Raw genomic sequence first — 24,713 nt, 5'->3', positions numbered from 1 at the left:
CAGAGCAGTGTTTGTTGCCATTATTAAGCCTGAAGGTTATACAGTATTCTAAAATACGGTTTTTAAATGCTATTTTCAGTTTAGAGAGTTACTCAGTCTTAGAACTGGACATTTTATATGTAACTTTTTTCAATCATACCTTAGGAAAGTTTTGTTTATATGTTTTTTAAAATTTTATTTTAAAAGAAAAATATTTTTCTGTAATTAAAGCTAAACTATACTGTGGGGGGAAAAAAGAAAAATTTTTTTTTTAAGTGAAACTCATAAAATTATAAAATGCTGAATTATTCTAATTTTATGTGAAGCTTAGTGTTATTTAATTATGAATTAGATACCGTGCTTTGTCTTGCAGGAAGTTCTCATGTAGTTCGTTTATTCCATATCAAAGTAATAAAGCACTGGGTAAATTAATGATATATACATTTTGATATACAGTTGCTAAGCTAACTTGTAAAAATCTTTTCTCTTTCAACTTGCCAAAATCAGTCTGTACCCCAGATGTCTCATCAGTCAAAAATCAAGTAAGTGTTTCTTTTTCATAAAACAATGCATAATAACTATGCCTAAGGGAAAAAAAACCCTGTTGTTTAATAATAACTCCTGCCGTGGCCTATGTGGTTCAGTGGTTAGAGGGTTGGCCTGTACACCAAAGGGTCTCGGGTTTCACTCCCAGTCAAGGGCACATACCTGGGTTGTGGGTTCAATCCGCAGCCCAGGTCAGGGCACGTGAATGACGCAACCAATTGATGTGTCTCTCTCACATCAATGTTTCTCTCTCTCTTTCTGTCTCGCTTTCCCTCCCTCCCTTCCATTCTCTCTAAAAGTCAATGGAAAAAATATCCTCGGGTGAAGATTAACAATAACAATAATAATAATAATAGTAAAGTCCTTATCCTGTGATTTTAAGTGTTCCTTAAAAGCATATAAATCATAGTCTGGAAAAACTAAAACTAATTCTAAGGCTGTTTATTGGTTAGTATTAGTACTTATATTTTAGTACTTATATTAAGGTTAAATTCAGATCATTTCTCCACTTAAACTTGGTTTCACGTTATGTCATATTTCCATATATTAAGGAGGGCCTCTTCCACTTAAGTTATTACTACACAAGTAACTAAGTTAGTAGTAGGCTTGATAGAATTATAACTTTACCTGCCTTTTATATTTGGAGTAAATTTTTTATGAGTTGAAAATAACTGTTGCTGAGGGCAGCAGTTACAATAATGAATAAGCATCTAACAAGTATTTGAATTTATTTTAAATTATTTATTAGCCATGTGTAAAACTTGTATTCTTAGGACTGTAACAGAAACACAAGGTATTGCTTTTGAGCTTTGCATTCTTACTGAATTTCAGAGGGAAACCGAGACTCTTAAAGTTCATTTCTTTAATCAGGGTGCATTTTTAATTACCTAAAATGGATTGGAAATGTTAAAACAAAATAACTTACTCATTTAAAAAAAAATTTTTTTTAATCCTCACCTAAGGATATGTTTATTGATTTGAGAGAGAGAGAGAGAGAGAGAAACACTGATGTAAGAGAAAAACATTGATCCATTGCCTCCCATGTGTGCCTTGACTGGGGGATCAAACCCGCAACCTAGGTGTGTGCCTGGACCGGAAATTGAACCCACAACCTTTTTTGTGCACTGGACAATGCTACAATTAACTGAACTAATTCATGCTCTTTCTGGGGAGTTAGAGGATGATTCTCCAAGTACCAAGTGTACAAGGAACTTTGACTAGCTTGGTGGCAGCACCAGGAGTAGAACACATAAACATCAAATAATTAGGATTTTTGGAGCATAAAATAGTCCGACATCGATTTAATAAATATCCTGTGTACCAGGCTCTGTGCTTGTTCCTGGGAAAGTAATAGTGGCACGGTAAATAGCTTTGACCTCATGGAGTTTATAATCTAGTTTAATTTGAAAGTAGGATTCTTTCATTTTTAGAGCTTTCAGTGGGAAAGATACACACAATCTCTAGGCACACTAGTTTTCCCACATACCTTGAGATTGAAAGAAGATAATGTATTTAATGTTGTGTTTGGCAGGATGAGTTAAACTTTAAATTATTTTAATTTTAGCTCATTTGCTTCTGCTTCCTTGTTCTCAGGGCTGTTTGCTCCCAGCTTCAGTTAAGAGATCTTAGAGTGTGGCGTTAAGCTGACCTGGGTCCAGTGTAACACCTGCCATTGACTGGTTGCTTCACCCTTCTGAGCTTATATCTGTTCATCTGTAAAATTGGGATTAGAAGTGCTTCATTTTTTGAAATGAGAGTTTGAAACTTTTGATAGTGTGTAAAAACTGTTAGCCATTTGGAATAAGTTTCTTTAACATTAGCTTAAGCACAGTGGAATTAGACATATAAGTGAGAACCCTGAAAGTCATGTATTTAAATCCAATGGAAAGGCTTATTGTCTTCTGTGAGTACACATCACAGGAAATTAGTTAAGTAAAATTATTTATCAACAGCTGCTGTGCTATTTTGTTCCTCAAGGTGGAGCTCTTGTTGTTTATCAGGTTCTAGTTTTTATCTTGATAAAACATAAGTAACAAGAAAATTAAAATTTCTGTTTTAAGTGTATTTTTTCTTTTTTAATAGGTATGACTGGTATCAAACAGAATCTCAAGTAATCATTACACTTATGATCAAGAATGTTCAGAAGAATGATGTAAATGTGGAATTTTCAGAAAAAGAGGTCAGTAGTCTTTGAACCATTTTTTATGTTGAAAGTAAATACCTCCTTTTGCAAATATAGTATATTGCAGGGTAATCTTTGGCAGTTTATCAGATATGTCATTTCTTCCTGAGATAGTGTGGAAAATGCTGATGGAAATCTAAAGCATTGCTTTTCATTTTGAATCATTTTAAGTTTTGAGACAAGAGTATATATACGGTAGGTTATAATTAGATGTGCATTCTTTAGATTTGCAATTCAAAGCAGAACTTGGTTGACAAATATAAAAGATATTAGTAAGGTATGTGATTTGGTTACAATTTTGTGGTATACTTCATGAAGAAAGGTCTACTTATTTGTTGTGTGATTTATACATCTTAGAATTTACTAACTATATTAAATGCATATGACTTTTAATATCTTGTTTTCTTAGCATTTAGTAGAAAACTTTATGTTAGATATTGAAGAGTTAGTGATAGAGCTAGATGTTTTGCATATGAATACTTTATATTGTGTCATTTTACTCTCCTATCTCGGGTTTCCTTGAGATTTAAATATTAAGTATGTATTTTGAAACATTATTTTCCGCTATTTAATTGTGTATATGAAAATCTATGTGAAGAATACCAGATTTTAAAACAGGATTATTTTGAGGTTTATAAGTTAGTGTTTAAAATATTCAACAGTATTGAAGTTCTATAATTGTATTTAGTTTAAGTGTTTTACCATTCATTATATACATTTATAAAATGTGCTGCTAATTTTGTGTTTGTTAGTTATCTGCTTTGGTGAAACTTTCTTCTGGAGAGGATTACAATTTAAAACTGAGACTTCTTCATCCTATAATACCAGAACAGAGCACATTTAAAGTACTTTCAACAAAGGTAAGACAAATGAAAAGGGTTGTCAGTAGTAATATTTTCAAAATATAGAAACATTGGTCAACTAATCACCCATGTGATTATAAGCTTGTAAATCCTTTCAGCTACATGTCTCTAAAAGGGACAGGTAAATAACGATGCTTTTTTTGTTTGTTAATTGTCACCTGAGGATATTTTTTCCATTGATTTTTAGAGAGTGGGAGGGAGGAAGGGGGAAGGAGAGAGAGAGAGAGAATAAAAAAGAAAGAGAAACATCAATGTGTCTTCAGTTGGTTGCCTCCTGCATGTGCCCCACGTGGGGCTGGGGATGGAACCTGCAGCCCAGATATGTGCCCTTGACCAAGAATCAAACCCACCACTCTTTGATGCTCTTGCCCATGCTCTATTCACTGAGCCACATTGGCCGGCCAGGTCGGTAACGATAATTTTTGAGTAACAGTTTTCCCCTCCCTAAATTCTAGGACAATAGAGTGTAAAAATCTACTTAATCTCAGTGGTGTTTGTATACTTATTAAGATAAGTATTATACTTCTCAATAAAGAGGTTTTCAAAAAAGATATAATAATCCACCTCTGTTTCAGATTTGATACTGATAGTGCCTCTTCTCTTGAACTTACGAGTCTGGCCTGTTTTGATATACACATACTTTTTTCACCCTACCTTTATGCAGTTAAAAATAAAAACTGTTATAAAGATGAATCTGCTCTTTTGTTTGTTTTTAGTTCAGCTGAATTTTAGCTTGCTTTGATGTGAGGGATTAATGAACAGTTTAAATTGCAGTGTGTGTGTTAGATTTCTTTATATATATTTTGTTAATTCTCATCTGAGGATATTTTTCCCATTGCTTTTTCACAGAGAGGAAGGGAGGGAGTGGTGGGGGGAGAGAAACATTGATATGAGGGAGACACACTGACTGGTTGCCTCCTGTACCCACCCCACAAATTGGGGCAGAGAGCAAACCCGAAACCTAGGTACATGCCCTTGATCGGGAATCGAACGAGACCCTGTCGTGCACGGGCCTACTCTCTAACCACTGAGCAACACCGGCCAGGGCAAGTTTCACATGCAGGAGGCAACCAACTGGAGACACATTGATGTTTCTCTTTCTTTTTTATTCTCTCTCCTTCCCTCCCTCCCTCCCACTCTCTATTTTTTAAAAGAAGTAAAATTAAAATTCAGAGGGTATTTCAAATACCAATCAAAAGATGTAGATTGTAGTATATAATTTAGTAGGAAAAGTAATGAACTGAAAATCAAAAACGTCTAACTGGTTTTTTGCTTGCCCTGTAAATGAAAACTAGTCACAAAATGATGAGAGGACTAAATTTTTATCTGTAAAAGAGGGATGTGGACTAGATGAGCTCTGGATTTCTTTCAGTTGTAGTTTTATGAAGGTATATGATAAGTTAATCAGAATGATAAATGATATAATAGACTTTTTTCATTACTAACACCTTCTTTGTACATGTCCTGCAGTATATTGTGTTGTTAAGTAGTGAGTCTAAATTCTAAGAATATGAATTCCCTATCATAGACTAGAATCGGGGTCAGCCTGTGTCATGAGAAGAGGTAACAGCCTGTAGAAAGAGGGCACCTGCAGAAGGGTGGAACAGGAAGCGTGAAGTAAAGCAATGTTTTGCATCTAGTTAAAAGTTATCTGCCTACTTGTTTATTTGAAGATTACAAAGTAGGAAGCTGTGTAATTATCAGGTGGAGAGAGGAAACAGAGTTGCTTGGACAGTCAAAAGAGAAAAGGGATGAAATCTTCCCAAGATTTTAGTCTTACTGGCCCCATCCGTCCACATAAGTGTACAATTTGTTGAATAAAAGAATATTGGGTAAGGTAATTAAGCACAAAATAATAGCTAGATTTGGGAGGGATACAGGTCAGAAAATTAGGAGTTTGACATTTTTGTGCATATTTTTATCAAGAGATTGCCAGTGCATGTTCTTTTGAAGTTATTTAAATGTAAGCACATTTGTATGAATAGATGTTAAATGACTTCGTATACTTAGGAAGAATAGTACATGTGGTAGGTACAGGGGACAAGTTGGTTGATGGTTGCCAGATGGGAGGGGGTTTGAGGGGATGGGTAGAAATGTGAAAGGGATTAAGTACAAACTACCATTTATAAAAATAGTCACAGGGATGTAAAGTACAGCATAGGGAATATAGTCAATAGTATTGTAATAACTATATATGGTGTCAGATGGGTACTAGACTTGTCAGTGGGATCACTTCATAAGTTATATAAATATCTAATCACTATGTTGTACTAATAAAATATTGTATGTCAACTATAATTGAAAAATAAATTGAAAAGAATAGTGTGTTTGGTAAATATACAAGTCTGTGGCTAGAGTTGAGAATGTAACTAAGCACTGTCATCTCTTTAATTTTTTTCTCTTTTGAACCTTGTTAGTGCTTGTTGTTCTAACCATTCCTCAACCCCCTTACTCTGTTCCCAATTTGCCTCTTCTTTTGCTCCTTTTCCCTTTCTTTAAACGCTATATATCTACTTTTCTTTCTTGTATACTAATTTGTTTATGTATACATTTTTTTTCCCTTACACTTAGTCTTTTTAGGATAAGGAGCATACCATATTTGTATCTTTGTATATGCTCCAGATCGAGTTGCCAGATAAAGTACAGGACACTTAGTTAACTTTATAAACATTGAAAAAATTTTTTTTTAGTATAAGTATGTTCCATTTGCTAAATTTGGCATCTCAAACCCTGTGCATTGTACATAGTGGATGCTCAATAATTGTTCAGTGAGTGAATTTAAATTGGATTCTGATGTTACCATATGAAGTTGGCAGAGTATTTTCATTCTTAGTTTTAGAGATGAAAAGAAACTGAAGTTCACGGACTTTAAATGCTTTCCCCAGGTTCACACGGTTACTGAATTGTTCATTCTGGCCCAGGAGGAATGCTTTTAGTTCTCTAAAGCTAGTGCTTCTTTGCTTAGGTTGGATGTATTCTGAAGGATAATATATATTACTGTGTTTGACTATCAACTTTTAAGCTGTATTTTATGGGAACCAGATTGCAAGAATTACATAGTAAGTCTTCACTTAAAGTCATCACTAGGCCGTGCCTGGTTTGGCTCAGTGTTTAGAGCGTCAGCCCAAATGGTCTCGGATTCGATTCCCAGTAAAGGGCATGTACCTGGGTTGGTACAGCAGGTTGGATCCCCAGGCCTTGGTCAGGGTGCATGCCAGAGGCAACCAATTGATGTGTCTCTCTCACAATGATGTTTCTCGCTCTCTCTCCCTCCCTCCTTCTCTTCCTTTCCTTCCATTCCTCTCTAAAAATCAATGGAAAATCCTAGGGTCAGGATTAACAAAAAACAAAACCAGAATATCGATAGGTCCTGTGACTTTAACCAAAACAATGCCTGATGAAACCATTTTACTGATTGATATACTGATATAAATAAGTTAAGTTCCTATGGCATCTCATCAACTTTATAACAAAATGATGTTGAATGAAACGACGTTATTTAAGGGCCTGTCATACGTAATTATATCTTAAGGGAAATGAAAGTTTGAATCCTTTTTCGTACAGCAGAGGGAGACAGTGTTAAAATATTGAAAATAAAATCTTTCTCTGTGTTACTGGGAGTTATTTACTGATGACACTAAGAGGAAAAAGTAGTGAAGTAATTTGCTTTTTCATACATGTTGAAATGTCTTGAATCTTTTATGTGAATTGAGAAAGGATGCATTTTGCTCAGAAGAATTTGCTTAAAAACAGATTCTGTAAACTCTCTGGTTTAAAGTGTTATTTTTTTGCTTCTGAGAATTCTGTTTTTTCTTTCCCACCTTTGAGGTTGAACAAATGTTGCATATTCCTGTATAACCACTGGTTAAGTGTTATTAACTCAAGTGAAAAATTAATATAATTTGCAATGAAAATAAGAACTAGAACCCTAAATGAAATAGCACTTCTTAACTGTTTTACAATGTAATATTTAATGTTTTTCCAAGTCAGAATTTATATTTTTTCCAGTAGCTCTGATAATTATTTCTACTTTTTGCTGAATACCAGCTTTCATATATCTGCCTATTAATCCAATTTTTTAATTAAGAAATTGCAGTGCTCTTTTGTTCCATCTTGTTAACTTCAAGACGGTATTCTCTGGCCACTATCACAGGATTATAACTTCAGTGACAGCTATGCTGTGAAATAATCATTTTAAAGATTAATACTCATTCCCTCTGAGTTAAAAATTAGAATTCTCAGTATCTTCTGGAGTAAATTTTTCCTTGTGGAAATGTTCCTGTATTCCTATTTTAGTCAAAGTAATTTTTCTGTATTATATCAATATAAAATATAATGGCTTTTAACTGAAACCATGGGAAATGAAAATGTGTGTCTTTTAATTAGAAACAAATAGCTACCTCCTCCCTTATTAACCCATTAAAATTTGAGAAGCGTCAGAGTGAATTTATTAATATTCATAGAAGAATCCCAATGATGATGGAATGGAGTGGCAGTGTCTAGGGATGCTGCTGCTTTTTTAAACACACAGATATGGGGGTTTGGGGGTTGTTGTTTTGTCTTTGTGATACAGTGGTGGTAATAATAGTGAGGTATTTTTTTTAAAAATAACTGATTAGTTGCTGATGTTTACAAATTATAGATCTTGGAGTATATTCTTCCCGCTTTTTCTATTAATGTATATATTTTTTAATGAAAAGGATTTTACTATACATACTGTCTGTAACTGTCTTTTTAAACTTAGCCATACATTAATATTACTTTGACTAAAATAAGAATACAGGTATTTTTCCATGCCCTTAAATATTCTGTAGCAAAGTAGTCATTGTATACATTTACTGTAGCTTATTTAGCCAGTCCCATATTGTTTGACCTGTGGAGAATTATAGTAGGTAACTGTTTTGACTGCTGTGTATTATCCTGTGCAGTCCTCACAATTACTGCATAGTGTACTTATATCACCAATTTACAGGTATGGAAACTGAATCCAGAGATGTTAAATATACCCAGATTTTTTGCTAGTTGTAATGATGATAAAGAGATTGATAGAGCATTATTTGCCAGATGCAGTGCTGTCTTCTTTTCATACTTGGTCTCATTAAGAATCCTAAATGAAGTAGGCCCTATTAATCCCATTATGCAGGAGAAACTGTGAGGCTCAGTGAAATTAGTTACTTGCTTAGGGTCATATATCCAACAAGTTGCACTGTTGCTGAGTCTTATAGATACACAACTGATTATTGTCTTGTTCTCAACCTCTGCTTATTTCTGAGGAAATAGGTAAAACTTCTAAAAGTAAAAGACACTTTCAGCAAGTTGTTATTATCTCTTGGCTCCCTCATCTCTAAAATTTGGATGGTTATCTTTTATAGGATCATTATGTTGAGTGAGATGATACATGTGAAGCACTTTGTACACAGGGTTTATAATAACTGCTCATTAAATATTACTGCTATTATTTTATCCCAATTATTTAGATTTTTCTTCAGGTTATGAAAACTGTGTATTATAGAAAATTCAGAGAAATACAAAGGAGCTGAGAAAGTAATCACTCTAGTCTTACTACTGATGACATTTTGACGTACTTCCTTCCAGACAACTAGATATTTCTCAATACTTAGGTCTGTCCCTACAGATGATATCTACAGTACTGGAATTTTTTGTTCATGGGAAATGTCTCTTCTGATTAATTTCTTTAAGAACAGAGGCTCTTACCTTATGTACCAGCATAGTGCCTGGCTCAGAGTAAGCACTCAGTAAATATTTGAATTGAGCTGTTAGAACTTTGGAGAAGATTTTCAGTTTCTCTTCATTCATTACCATCTGTTGCATTTTAAAAATGATTATAAAATAATTTGAGTGTAAAAGTAAAGAAGCTAGATGCTCACTCTGCCTCAGGGAGACTGAGCTACTCTCTTAACGGACAGAGGGGTTTGATTCAGCAATTAAATGTGCAAAGAGCTGAGTAAAAAAATTTGGGAAAGTTACATTCTGAAGGTTAGGAGAACAATTATTTAGTGACTACAGCCTTAGAACAGGTTCTCAAAAGTTTGCCAGAAAAAAAGTAGTTTATGAGTAAACTGCACAGCTTTCTCGTGTCTGGGAAAGATCCCTTCCCTGTCCATCTGTAGCATTAAGTGGGAGCTTACTTAGCACTTCTTAAGAAGGTGGTGTCTGGATACCCAGTGGGGGTAATGGCTTCTCTTTAAATCTTAAGTTTCTTTCATTGGAAAAAATTAAACATACTGCTGTGCAAAGAAGACCTTAGAGGTGGGTGGTAGTACACATAATACTGAAAACTGACCATCTAGGCACAGTAGGAATTCTTATTAGTAACCTGTGAATACTGTTTTGGGATATTATGCATTGAAAGCCTTCCCTGTGCATATGAGAGCAACATTCAAGCAAAATACCAAAGATTTAAGTTAATTTTTAAATTATTTTTGACTTAAATGAAAATAGAATGGTTTATTAATGGTTGCAGTAAAAATATCTAAAATTGAAGTGGTGATTCTAGAAGTATTTGCCAGAATCAAGACTTAAACTTCATTTTTAAAGCATCAGAAGTGAAGTAGGTGTAAAAAGGAATTCATAGAAAATTAGTTTTCCCCACCCCCTTTTACCTTTTAAAAAAGCTACTTTAAATGGTTTATTATGTGCAGCTATTTCAGTGAATGGATTAAGTATAACTTCACGTTCAGGTCAGTGTTTCTTGGTTGAATCAGGTTGTTCCTAAGAGCTTTTTGACTTTGGTTTTATAAAGGCCTCTCTGTTCGGACTGCACAATTACTCGGGTTATAGTGGCTTTCAGTAGATGCCAGTGCTAGTGTGTGCTGCTCTTCAGGGAAAACAAGGAACTTTTTATAGATAGTGCTTAGCATGGGAACATGAGGTGTGAATATAGGGTGCCCTGTGGTTGAGGCTAGTTAAGGATAGTGTTTATGTACACCCTGCTTGCCAGGTCTTCATTTCCAGATGAGTCGAAAATTAAAGGAGCAAGATGGCAATTTTAAATTTTAGGATAATATTAATAGCCTTTTATAGTAACTACTGCTTTGTCATTGCTATATATTCAATTTTTGTTCCTTTTAGATAACTATCAGCAGTTACAACTTAAAATAACCAGAGCTCAATGGGTTAATACTGTGTATGAGAAAATGTTGGTGATATTTTACTTTATAAAAATTAATCATAGTTTATTTTAGGGAATTCTAGAGATTCTTACAAAATATTTGTTTTTATTTATGTAGAATTTAAACATATACATTAAATTAAAAATACTATACTTCTGCCCCTTTCCCACTGACATTTGTATTGTTTTCTCTCATGAAACAATTTTTTGTTACTTTTCTATGTTTCTGAAAAAAATTTTGATTACTCAGAGACCACACCCCTTCCATACCATCACATCATGTCTCATTAAAATACTGAGGTCGGTTAAATGTTTTGTTAAGGTATTTTTAAATGCTAATTTTAAGGATTCTCACAGTAAATGCATGTTTTAGAAAGATTACAAGTAATTGCTAATTTAAATGGTTCATCTAATCTAAAGGAGTCAAATAACTAAGGTGTGAATAGGTGTGTTTTTTTGTTAAACCTGTCTTTTGCGGTTTATCTATTAATAAAAGTAACCTTTTTCTTAGAAAAAAATGTTAGAATATAACATTCTAATTAGATTCTTAAACTGTTTGCATAATAATTATTACTGTTTACCATTACTATAAATGCTGATTTTTGCTAGGCTAAATAAACATGGGGGTGAGGGTATTTGAATAAGGAAAAAAAGTAGATATAAGTGCACTGTGAGTGTATGTTAGGGTTAAAGGTATTTAGGGCTGAGCCTTGGTTAGAGAGTAAAAGATGCTTTTAGGATGCTGTTAAACGTTTTATTTTAATAAGCGACCTTAGTTTAGCACTTAGGAACTGTCCATAGTCTGCCATACACCATTTTTCCATCTATATTTTTCACTGCTCTAACATAAATCCTGGACTTGAAGCAAATTAGTCTTCTCCCTACTCCCTGATGCACTGTGCCCTTTCATGTGCCCTTTCACACCTCATGGCTCCAGTTAGGCCATTCCCTTTGCTTCTGGAGATCTACCCTGTCTACCATAGCAGATGCTCCTTCCTCTCACAGCTCTTCACAGGTACTCTGAAACTTTACCTGTTCACACCTAGGTGTGATGTCCCCTGAGCGTTTAGAACATTTATTTGCCTCTTGAGTAACTTTCAAATGTCTTGCATTCTTGGAAATGGTCAAGAACATGTCTTAAATATTTAAAAAATCCTTCTCATCCCCCAAGACTATACCTCGCTCATAGTGGGTGTTTAATAAGTATTTAATGAATGGTTGTGAAAATGTTGGTATTAGTTGTATTATTTTTTTATACAGTGGAATGAATTTTCTCCTCTAAAATAGATTAATGTATATGCAAATGTAGTAATTTGTTTCGAACAGGATTTATTGGAGGTTGGCATTGTTCCATTTTGGGCTGGATAATTGCTGTGAGAGGTTGTCTTGTATGGTATAGGATGTTTAGTAGCACCCACTAGCCTCACTAAATGTCAGAAGCACCCCTCATCCCCACCCCAGTTGTGATTACCAACAGTGTATCCAGACATTGCCAAATACCCCTTGGGGTCAGTATCACTCCTGGTTAAGAACACAGCCTTAGAAGAAAAAAGCATAAGGATTTCAAGACTCTTCTTAATTGTAGTTTCTAATGTGTGTATGTTTTTGAAGGGCTTTTGAGTAAAAACAAATGTTTCAAAATTCTTCAAATTTAACTTTGTATAATTTAAGGAAACTATCTCAAGGACACCATTAATTCTTATAAAACTTGATGACTTAAGAAAATTACATTTTTGTGTCTATTTTACATTGAATAATGAATTTTATTTGGTATTTCCTACAGATTGAAATTAAAATGAAAAAGCCAGAGGCTGTGAGATGGGAAAAACTAGAGGGACAAGGAGATGAGCCTAAGTCAAAACAGTTCATAACAGGTTTGTTTTCTTGCCTTGATGAGCTTTAAATTCAAATTGTGTTATATAGTTGAAATTAAATAGTAATGAACATTCTTTCTGCTTTCATTATTTATGTTCCCATTATAATATACATCACGTATAATAAGTTTGCTCTATAATGAATACAAATTGGCTTTTTTTTTTTCTTTTTTGAATTTCACTTACTAATTTATTTATTATTCATGATCTGTGGCATTAGAGATAACCTGGGCATTTTATACCCTAGAATTAATAAAGAAATGCATAGAAACACTAGATTTTTTAGTATGAGAATATTCTTAGTTATGTAGGTGGTCTTTTTGCAAGATTGGGTCACGCAGCAATATCTTAAAAAGTTAAGAGTATTTGTAGTACTTGATTATGAAAACTACATCATTTTATATTGGTTTTTCTTATGAAGGTTATGACTTCTTAAACTCTTTTTTAATTTTTATGTTTTTATTGATTTGAGAGAGAGGAAAGGAGAGGGAGAGAGAGAGAGAAACATCAATATCAATGAGAGGGAGTCATTGATTGGCTGCCTCTTACACACTCCCTATTGGGGATCAAGCCCGCAACCTGGGCATGTGCCCTGACCAGTCATCAATTGGTGACCTCTTGGTTCATGGGTCCACGCTCAACCACTAAGCCACACCTGCCAAGCTGACTTCTTAAACTCTTAAGGAGTATAAATGAATGGCAGCAAAAGACCAGAGGGAATTGGAATTTATTGTTTACCTTGCCAGTTTTTGACATAAGTTGGAAGTAGTTTGGTTTTTTGTGTGTTGGCTTTTCCTATTTGGCTTTTTGGGTTTTAAGTGAATTAGTAGTTTACTAATATAACCTCTCCCTTCTTATTTATTCCTTTCTATTTTAATGTGGTCAACTCTAATTTATAAGAATTTCATAGTTGCACTGAGTCAAGTATCTATTTCACAATATTGCTAATATAGAGATAGAAGCAAACAAGAATAAATGTCTAAGAAAAGCCTAGGAGAAGAGTAAAAAACTAGGGTTAATATGTTTAACCCTTTAAGGGACAGACTACTTTATTTGAGGTCAATTCTAAGCATGTGTAATAGGTATTTTTCTAATGGGATAATTAATCTGTAGGACACTCTTAGAACAGCCTTAGACTATATTTTACAGCAATGGCCTCATTAATGGAGAGGACTATCTTTTTGGTTAGAATTAATGCTTTTGATCTGATGATTAAAATGGGTAACATTATGTTTCAGCTACTTTTAGATTTTTTACTGCTTGCTTCTATAACAGAAAACACATTTCCTTGTGGAACCTTTTAGAAAACACCGAGTTAGCCAACAGATCATTCATTTTTATTTTTATTTTGAAATAATTTTAGATTCTCATACAAGTTGCAGAAATAGAGTTTCTATGTACCCTTCACCCAGCTTTCCTGCATGATAATGTAACTAAGCTATAGAATAATTAGCAAAGCCAGGACACTGACACCAACAGATAATTTTTAAGAATGAAATTTGGGGCTGGATAATTAAGAATGAAATTTCAAATTGGTATTTAAGCTATTTAATTCAGCTTCTGCTTCCCACTTCATTTGAAAGACGTAGTAAAGATGTTATGTGCTTTTCTTGGAGCTGACTCCCAGAGATTTTTGGGCTGAGGTTTATATATAGCTCAAAGCATTTTTAAAAGAAACACTTTAAATGTAGCATCTCATTTAATTTTAATAATAGCCTTATATAGTAGGCAGCCCAGTATTGTTTCTCCTATTTTACAGGTTCAGAAAGGTTAAACAACTTGCTTAAGATCACCTAGCATTTTTTATTGTCTAGGACTATAAACCCAGGTCTTCAGGGTCAGGGTCTGGTTCTTCTGTTAACCTCGTATGTTTTAGTGCTTATTGCTGCATTTCCTAACAATGGAAAGTCTCTGCTGACATGACTATCTTTGCAGTTATTTGATACTATAGTGAATGAGCAAAGAAGTTAGGTTAGTTATCTCTTAGTAATTCATCTACTATCTACAGGTGTTAAAGTTTTCTGAGATCAACTGTAAAGGTTTTTTTAATTTTATAAATTTTTTCTAAACTAAATGCTTTGCATATTCATAAAGATGCTATTCCTCCTGTCCTGTTATATTTTTGTAAAGAATTAATATGCTTGTCAGATTCCTGTGTCCTATAGGTTACAGACTGCAGATAAGGGCACATTGCTTAACCTGTCTGGGCAATTAGAACCTGCATTCCCATCCTTCTGGGGAGTCTGCATTAAGATTAATTAAGCCCATGTTTCCTAGGTTCTTAATTTTTATGGCATTTAAAATATTTTCTTTGGCTACTAGTGATAATGTACAGAGGTAGAGGAGATTACTACTAGAGGAAGGTAGGTAGGATTGGAAAATAGTATGCTTGCCCTGAATAAAACTGTTATGTGTTGTGGTTTTGTTTTGAGGCAAGGATAGCCAATTGGTTTACCAGTGAAGAGAAAGGATGGAAAAACAGAATGAATAATGAGTATTTCTCAACTATTTTGAGGAAGGGGATATAGAGGGCAGAAAGACATTTAGATTAGCATTAATGTGTTCTAATATATTGATAGGGAATCTTTGAATCAGTTTGTGTGTTTTTTAATCTCTGTAGTTGCAGTTTCCAATATAGTAGCTGCTTGCCACATGTACCTTTTGAGCACTTGAAATATGACTAGCCTGGATTTGAGATGTGCTGTAAGTGTAAAATACATACCAAATTTTGAAGACTTAGTATGAAAAAAGATATAAAATACCATAATATTTTAATTTTTATTTCATGTTGAAATGACACTATTTTGGATATATTCTGTTAAATAAAATATATTATTAAAATGCCTTTCACTTGATTCTAGTAAGGTAGTTACTAGAAATTTTTAAATTATATATGTGGCTCACATTTGTGGCTTGCATTATATTTCCATTGGACAGTGAACAGAACTGTTCTTATAGCTACTGGGTAGGTTACTTTTAAATTATTTGTGTGCCAATATCTTGATTCCTTTGGTCTTTGGGGCAGCCTTGACAGTGCCCTGATTCCCTGGGCTGGTGGCCTCCATTTATCCCTACAAATACTATTATTTGCTGTGTGTGTATAGTGTGGGCATTGACCTCTAGTTCATCCCATGTAGTATTTTTCAATATTAAGAACTTCCTTATTATCTCCTATTGAAGCAATCTTTTTAATGTGGGGAGAGAATGGACAAAGTCTTAACTCATTGCTGAATGGGATGGATAATTATATTTTCAGTTTATTTCTACTCTGGAAGATATATAAGTATCTCAGGAAAAGCCACATTGTTAACATTAAAATCTTATTTATAAGAGAAATTTCTTAAGCAACTTAAAAAAAACTAATTTTAGAATTATTTGTACTATCTTTGCAACTTTTCTGTAAATATAAAAAAACTTCCTATATACTCTCAATGAATTTTCCCTATTATTAACATGAAGAATCTGTTTTTATTTTAATTTTGCATAATGTACCAAAAGTTTACACTTCATTGAAGTTACTTTGTTCAAAAGAAATTACTAGATTTTTTTATATTACGTTGATTCAGGTTTTAGAAGTGTAAATTTAATTATTGATGTTTGTATCAGAAAGATACTTATTTCAAACATGAAATTCAGTCACCTATTATTTGCTAAGGTATTCTGTGTACCATAGTCACAAAGTTTACATGTTCTTGGTATAATCAACACATGTTGATTAATCACTTCTTTTTACTCTGTAGATGTAAAGAACCTATATCCATCATCATCTCTTTATACAAGAAATTGGGATAAATTGGTTGGAGAGATCAAAGAAGAAGAAAAGAATGAGAAGTTGGAAGGAGATGCAGCTTTAAACAAATTATTTCAGCAGATCTATTCAGATGGTTCTGATGAAGTGAAACGTGCCATGAACAAATCATTTGTAAGAATATATACTTGAAAAAAATATATTGTGGTAGTAAATTTCTGAAATTTTAAAAGAATAAGTATAAAATTTGATACCAAATTGCATGTATTATAGAGACCTTTTTTTAAAAAAATATATCTTTATTGATTTCAGAGAGAGGAAAGGAGAGGGAGAGAGAGAGATAGAAACATCAATGATGAGAGAGTCATTGGTCGGCCGCCTCCTGCACGCCCCCAACTGGGGATTGAGCCCGCAACCCAGGCATATGCCCTGACTGGGAATCAAACCCCGATTGCCTGAATCCTAGCTTGACACTCAACCGCTGAGCCACACCCAGCTGGGCTAGAGACCTTTTGAGTAGGTTTTGTCTGAACATTTCTTCTTGCTCTAAACTTGAGGGTAATTATTGAGGAAGTCAGAAACGTGTGGAGGAGATGAGAAACAAATGGTTTACACCAGATATTTTTGTCATTGAGTTAGAACTGGAAAGGCTTAAGAAATACCAAGGTTACAGTGGGTGAGTTATTCTAGTTGGATTTATCACAATAGCTAAATGTGAGCTTCCATTGTTTACCTTCTAGAATCATGTATAGTCTCAGTATCAGAGATGAAGAATACAAAAGGGAAACTTCCAGAACAGTGTTTGGCAAGTGAAGGTGCACATTAATTATTCATTTTTTAAAAAAAAAAATAATTTCTCTATTGAGTAAGAAAATTCAGACTTTTTGTCAGGACAGCATAAATGCTATCTAAATTAGGCCTCAAGTGCTCAGATGTTAATGACAAGTCATCACTGTAGAACTATGTAGGTTATTTTGCTAAAAGATGTAATCATTTGATTTTTACCAGTAGCTCTGAAAATGTAACACACTTTTTTTTTATCCTCACTGAGGATATGTTTATTGATTTTTTGGGGGGAGAGAGAAAGAGAAACATCGATGTGAGAGAAAAACATTGATCCATTGCCTCCTGTAGGTGCCCCAACCAGGGATCAAACCTCCAACCTAGGTATGCGCCTTGACCAGGAATCGAACCTACAACCTTTTGGCGTAGGGGATGACGCTCCAGCCAACTGAGTCACTAGGCCAGGGCTGTAACTCTCTTTAAGGCATTTATATTTATAGTAGGAAGTTAAAATTAATATTTAATAATTAATATTTAGTTAATCAGTGTGTTTGAGGTTTAGATATTCCACATAAGTTACCATGTGGTAACTGGTCATGATTATGCTTTTCAAAACTGTTGGCTTAAAAAAATTTTGTTTTAATTAAATTTTTTATTTTGAGATAGTTGTAGATTCACATTCAGTTAAAAGAAATGAGAGAGACTGCTTGTATCCTTTACAGTTTCCCCCAGTGGCAACATTTTATAAAACTGTAGTACAGCATTACAACCATAATATTGACAGTTAAAGAACAAAACATTTCCATTGCCACAGGATCTCTCCTTGTCATTTTATAGCCATATCCACTTCCGTCCCACTCCTACCCCTTCTTGACCCCTAACAACCACTAATCTGACAAGTCTTTGTCAGATAGGTAGTTTACAGATATTTCTCTCAGTCTGTAGCTTGTCTTTTCATTTTTTTAATGCTCTTCTGCAGAGCCAAAGTATTTAATTTTGATGAAGTTCAGTTTATCATGTGTTTCCTTTATGGATCATGCTTTTGGTGTCCAATCTAAAACGCTTCGTAGTCCTGGATCTCAAAGATTTTCCCCCCCACATTTTTTTTAAATAAAACTTTTAAAGTTTTACTTATTACATTTAAGTCCATGATCCATTTTCAGTTAATTTTTATATAAAGTATGAGTCATAGGTTAAGGGATTTTGTTTGTTTTAACCTGTGTATGTTCAGTTGCTCTACTTATTGAAAAGATTGTCTTTCCTCCATTGAATTTCTTTTCACCTTTCTCAAAAATCAGTTGAGTCTATTTCTGTGTTCCCTGTTCCATTGATCTACATGTCTATCCCTTTGTTAACATCATAGTCATGATTGCTATAGCTATATAAATCTTGAAATTGGGCAGATCTATTTCTCTTTATTCTTAATTTTCAAATTCTTTTAGTTCCTTTGCCTTTCCATATACATTTTAGAATATTTTGTCTATATGTACAAAAGAATCCTGTTAGGAATTGCATTGAGCTGTATATCAATTTAGAGAAATTGACATGTTTACTGTGTTGAATTTTCCAACCCATTTATTTATTGCTTCTCTGATTCCTTTGATCAGCATTGTGCAGTTTTCAGCATATATGTCGTGTATGTTTTGCTAGATATGCCCAAATATTTAATTCTTTTTTGAGTGATTATAAATAATATTATATATTTAATATTGGTTTATTGCTAGTATGTAGAAATACAGTTGTTGTTTTTTAATGTTAGTCTTATATTCTGTGAGTTTGTTGAACTTAGTAGTTTTAGGAGATTTTTTCATAAATTCTTTATGATCTAAGAAGAATAGATTACTTCTGTTTTTTACGTCATATTGTCTTCAAATATGGACAATTTTATTTTTTCCTTTTATCTTTTCTTGCCATATTGCATTGGCTGGAACTTCTAGCACTAATGTTGAATGAGAGTGTTGAGAGTGGATATCCCCATCTTCAGTCTTTCACTATTAAGTATGTTAGTTGTAGGTATTTTGTCAGTGCTCAATCAAATTGAAGTTCTGCTCTATTCCTATTTTTTACTGAGATTTTTATCATGAATGGCTGTTGACTTGTTGAATGCTTTTTCTGCATTGGTTGATATAATTATGTGATTTTTCTTCTTTAACTTTTTGCAGTGGTGACTTTATGTGATTAATATGATTGATTTCTACTGCTGGACCAGCCTTGCATCCCTGGAATAAATCCCACTTTGTCATAGTATATAATTCTTTTTATCTATTACTCAATTCTATTTTCATATACTTTGTTGAGGATTTTTGTGTCTGTATTCAAGATGGATTTGGTCTATAGTATTCTATTTTTGTACTTTGTCTGGTTTTGGAGTCAGGGTTATACTAACTTTATAGAAGGATTAGGAAGTACTCCATCCTCTACTATTTTTCGGAAAAGCTTGTGTAGAATTGGGGTTCATTTTTCTTTAAACATTCTTTAAACCAATGAAATCATCTTGGCCTATTCATTTCGTTTGGAAGGATTTTAAATTCTGAAATTAATTATCCTAATAGCATATAGGACTACTCAGATTATCTGTTTCATATTTATTGAGTGACTTGTGGTAGTTTGTGTTTTTGAGAAATTGGTCTGTTTTGTGTTAGTTCTTTTTTAAAAAAAAAAAAAATCTTTATTGATTTCAGAGAGGGGGAAGGAGAGGGAGAGAGAGAGATAGAAACATCAATGATGAGAGAGTCACTGATCGGCTGCCTCCTGCACGCCCCCAACTGGGGATCGAGCCCGCAACCCAGGCATGTGCCCTGACCGGGAATCGAACCCCAATCGCCTGGATCCTAGGTCGATGCTCAACCACTGAGCCACAGCCGGCTGGGCTTGTGTAAGTTCTTAGTGTTGGTGGTATTCCCTTGTTACCCTTTTGATGTCTGCAGGGTCTCTATGGTGATGTTCCATTTCATTCCTATAATGGTAATTTGTTTCCTTTCTCCTCCCCCTCTCCCCCTTTGTCATTCTTGCTAGAGGTTTGTCAGCTTTGTTGATTTTTTTCCCAAAGAATCAACTCTTTGTTGATTAAAAACTTTTTTTCCTAAATTTTGTTAATTCCTGTTTTTTGTTATTTTCTTCCTTCTGCTTGATTTGGGTTTATTTTGCTATTTTTTTTTCCTGGATTCTTCAGATGTAGCTTAGACTGTTGATATGACCCTTTTTCTCTTTTCTGTTGTGTAGGTTTATACTATAAATTTCTCTCTCAGCAGAGTTTTAGCTGTCTCCCACAATTTTTGATGTTATATTTTCATTTTTACTCAGTTCAGTATGTATTTTGATTTCAGTTGAGACTTCATTTTCTCCTGGGTTGTTTGTTGAGTAGTTTCCAAGTATTTGGAGATTTTCCTGTTGTCTTTCTGTTATTGATTTCTAATTATATTTCCTTGTGGTTTGAGAATATGATTTACATTCTTTTAAATTTGTTGATGTTTGTTTTATTGCCCAGGATTTGGTCTATCTTAACTAACCTTCCACTTGAAAAGAATGCTGTTGTTGAGTGGAGTGTTCTATAAATATCAATTAGATTCTTTTGGTTGATATTTTTTTTGGATACCTCTATATCATTGCTGATTTTCTGTCTTATTCTATCATTTGTTGAGAGAGGGTCCCCAACTGTAGTCATGTATTTGTCTATTTTTCCTTTAAGTTCTGTCAATTTTTGCTTTACATGTTTTCCAGCTCTTTTGTTTGGTACATATGCATATTTAGGATTACTATGTCTTCATGGTGGATTAGCCTTTTATATAATTACATAATGTCATTCTCTGGTAATTTTCTTTGCTCTGATATTAATATAGCCAATTCTTCTGACTTTTGATTAATTTTTGTATAATACATCTTATTTTATCCGTGTACTTTCAACGTACTTGTGTCATACTTAAAGTGAGTTTCTTTAGACAGCATATAGTTGGGCCATGTTTTTTTAATCTACTCTACCAATCTCTTTTCATTGATAATTTAGACCATTTACATTTAATGTAATTTTTGATATGTGAGGACTTAAGTCCACTGTTTTATTTTTTGTTTCCTGCTTCGTTCTTGTGTTGTTTCTCTTTTTTTGTTTTTCTTGCTTTCCTATGAGTACTTGAACATAGTTTAGGATTTCATCTTGATTTATCTGTATTCTTTTTTTTAGTACCTTCTTTGTATTTTCAGTGGATGTTTTAGATATTATATTGGCTACATTATACATAGCTTATCATAGTTTATGGGTGTCAGTGTTTTTTGCCAGTTTCAGAGAGGTACAGAAACTTTACCTCCTTCTGTGTCCCTTTACCATCTCTTGTTTATAATTTTCATAATATTTCCTTTACATACATTTAGAACTACATCAGTGATAATGTTCACTCACCTGTAAAACATAATTTAGAAAACTCAGGAGGAAAAGCTCTCAGGAAGAAAAGTTCTGTTGTATTTACCCATTTCCCTTCCCTCTTCCCTTCCCTTTTTTTTTCTTTCTGTTCCAAGGTTCTATCTTTTGCGTCTTTTCTCTTTAGATAACTTCCTTTAGGAGTTCTTTTAGGGTAGATCTGCCTATGACAAATTCTTTGTCTCGGCAAGGTTTTTTTGGAGGTTTATATTGATTGGGGTTTGCTGAGTTTCTTGAATCTGTAGTTTATGTCCCTTCCCAAATTTGGGAAAATTTTAGCCATTATTTCATTGAGTATTTTTTCAGACCTGCCTTCTTTGTTCTCTCCCTCCTGCAACCTGATGACACAAATGTTAGATATTTTGTTAAATCCCACACATTCCTAGGATTCTCTTCATTTTATTTCCATATTCTCTGTCATTCATATTTGGTGATTTATATTGTTTTGTTTTCTTTTCCAGTTCACTGATTCTTTTTCTATCCCCTCTATTCTGCTCTTGGGCCCATCCTCTAATCTTTTCATTTCAATTATATTTTCCAATTCTAAAACTACCCATTTAGTTCTTCTTTGTATCTTCTTTATATGTTGAGGCTTTTTACTTTTTTGTTTATTTCAGGCAAGTTTGTAATTTCTTGTTGAAGCATTTTTACCATGACTAATTTAAAATCTTTTTCAGATGATTTTAACATCTCTGACATCTCAATGTTAGCATCTGTTGTTTTTTCTTTTTTTAAATATAATTTGAAATCTGTATTTTGTCTGGTATTTTTCACTAGTGTCAAGTGGTTTTCAATTGAAACCTAGACATTTTCATGTTATGCTATGGGACTCTGGATCTTATTTAAACCCTCTGTCATAGTTGGTTTTCTCTCAGTCTGGCAGGGGAAGTGAAGGCACACCACCTCAGTACTGCTAGGGAGAGGTAGAAATTCAGGTACCCCACTTGGCTCCCTTAAATCCTTAAACACTTGGCATCTCCTTGTCACTGCTGGGAGTAGTTCCAGCTCCCCACATTTTTCCATTGACACTGCAGGCAGCAGAGGAGGTGGGTTTATGACAGCCTAGCATGGGTAAGCTCCCCACTCAGCCTTTGGTAGCCTGGGTGGAGATGGGACCACAGTTTTTTCTGTGGTGTTTAGATGGAGTAGAGCGATCATTGTCTAAAATTTTTCTGACTTCCTAGGCTGTTTTTCTGTTTTCCTTCATTCTTTGGCTACAGAGATCAGGCTTTTGTTGGGACTTTTTTTGTTGTTGTTTGCACCCTTTGGCATTTTTAGCTTTAGCTCCGACTCTAGGACATAATGAGGCAGAAAGAAAACCCAGGGAACTCACCACATGTTGTTCCTGGGGTTCCAAGGTCTCTAGTTGATCTTTCATCTTTTTTTTACCTTTTAGACTCTTCTTAATTTCCCTCTCTCCCTCCTTCCCTCCTTTCCTCTGCCCCTCTCTCTCTCTTAGGTTTTTAGTTGTACTTAATGGGAAGAATAGGAAAAAGTACATTTACTCCATGTCCCCAGAAGCAGAAGTCATTCTCAGTATTGACTTTCAAGAGACTGCCAGACAAAGTAGCAGTGTGTGAAATTTCAAAGATAGATTATAGGAGCTACACCCATTTTCATACAGAAACTTTGCTAGTTGTAATTGAACCATGTACACCCATAAAACAAGCCATCTGTTTGGCAACATTGACCTGGAACATACTTAGTGTTGCTTCTGTCCTTGTGGGAATACAGAAGAGATAAAATAGGGTCTATCATGTATGATCTTCCAGCCTAATTGGGACAAAAAGACCATCATATACAAAATAATCAGAGGAAAATGCTAAATTGCACTACAGTCCATTAGGAGAGAAGGGAAATAAATTTCAGCGAATATGATCAGATTATAAACTATGCTTCCTTCAGTCCTCTTAAGGGTGGTTTATTATGTAGACTTGTCCAATTTTATTCAGTATTTTATTCAAAGCCTACCAGGTGCCAGGCCATTGTGCTTAGGTCTAGGATATAAGTATTAATAAAATATACTCCTTGATTTTTAGGAGCTTTAGTTGGAAACAGAAAGGGTGGGAAACAGAAAGAAGGAAAGAAGGCAGACCTTTAAAGTTATAACAGTGCAGTGTGATACTTGTTATATTTATGGTGATTATGCTTATAGAGAAGACAAATTCTGCAAGTGTAGAGTCCTGATAGTGGGTCAAAGAAGGCAACAGAGTATTGGTAATATGTTGTGTTTGGAGCACAGCTAAAGAACTTGGGTGGAAAAGAGCATCTGATGCAAAGGAACCCATGTAAGGGAGCTTGGCAGAGAGTGTGGGGCAGGGGGTTATAGTGAGGTTTTGGTGTAATAGTAGGGTATGTAACTTTACACATTTGCGAGCAACAAGTTGATCATTTTTAAATGTTTAGATTTTAATAATTCACACTGTTCTTTGCTGTGATTCAGGTCAATGAATTTTTATTGTGTTAAGATAACAAATGTCCAGAAAAAACTTTAAGGTATTTATGTGCAAGGTTTAGTGGGTGGTATATTCAGTAGATGCTAAATAGATTACCAGTTCTTTACTGAAACACTTTGTATATCTGTGTGTGCACCTTGATTTAAATAAAAAAACATTCCAGCATATACTTGGTACAGAAAGAGCATTAAGAGGGGGCTCTTCAAGTTCTGTCCAACTAGTGTAGAAAGAGTTTATTTTGCCTGATCTTTACTGTCCTTGAAAAAGAGATTGCATCCTCATTTTCTTTGGGAGCCCATTTTATTTTCATCTGAAGGTAGTTTTTCCACATATACCTCTACGCTGATTAGCTGAGGGAGACGTGGTGCTTTTTATGTGAACATGATGCTTCTACCTACCTACTCTAGACCTTCTTTTCAGATTTTACAGAACATGTTAACTTCTCTGGAAAGCTTAAGACTAAATCAAAATATTGTCTTGTGTTTTGATTGAACCACGCATAGCTAATATTTGGGACTCTGCGCTTAGGAAATTTTTAGAAAAAAATGTTGTTTTGATTATATGGTCTAAGAATTAATCTATTTTTATTTCTTATTGCAGATGGAGTCTGGTGGTACAGTTTTGAGTACCAACTGGTCTGATGTAGGTAAAAGGAAAGTTGAAATCAATCCTCCTGATGATATGGAATGGAAAAAGTATTAAATAAATTAATTTGCTATTACTGCATTGCATATATTCA

The 24,713-nt window shown here is 34.1% G+C and overlaps 1 protein-coding gene across 4 annotated transcripts in view; it reads left to right on the top strand.

Annotated features, from left to right (window-relative positions):
- Positions 1 to 24,713, top strand: part of SUGT1 (SGT1 homolog, MIS12 kinetochore complex assembly cochaperone) — a 42,064-nt gene extending 17,351 nt beyond the window's left edge. For all 4 annotated transcript variants that reach the window (XM_081127925.1, XM_081127924.1, XM_081127923.1 and 1 more), the window contains 6 exons: positions 487 to 521; positions 2,608 to 2,704; positions 3,460 to 3,567; positions 12,486 to 12,576; positions 16,317 to 16,498; positions 24,575 to 24,713. In XM_081127925.1, coding sequence (XP_080984051.1) covers positions 487 to 521; positions 2,608 to 2,704; positions 3,460 to 3,567; positions 12,486 to 12,576; positions 16,317 to 16,498; positions 24,575 to 24,676 — 615 coding nt within the window. In that variant the 3' untranslated portion in view covers positions 24,677 to 24,713. The remainder of the gene's footprint in view (positions 1 to 486; positions 522 to 2,607; positions 2,705 to 3,459; positions 3,568 to 12,485; positions 12,577 to 16,316; positions 16,499 to 24,574) is intronic.

The sequence above is a fragment of the Miniopterus schreibersii genome, assembly GCF_964146895.1.
Source record: "Miniopterus schreibersii genome assembly, chromosome: 2".
NCBI lineage: Eukaryota > Metazoa > Chordata > Mammalia > Chiroptera > Miniopteridae > Miniopterus > Miniopterus schreibersii.
This window is presented reverse-complemented; position numbering and strand designations above follow the sequence as displayed.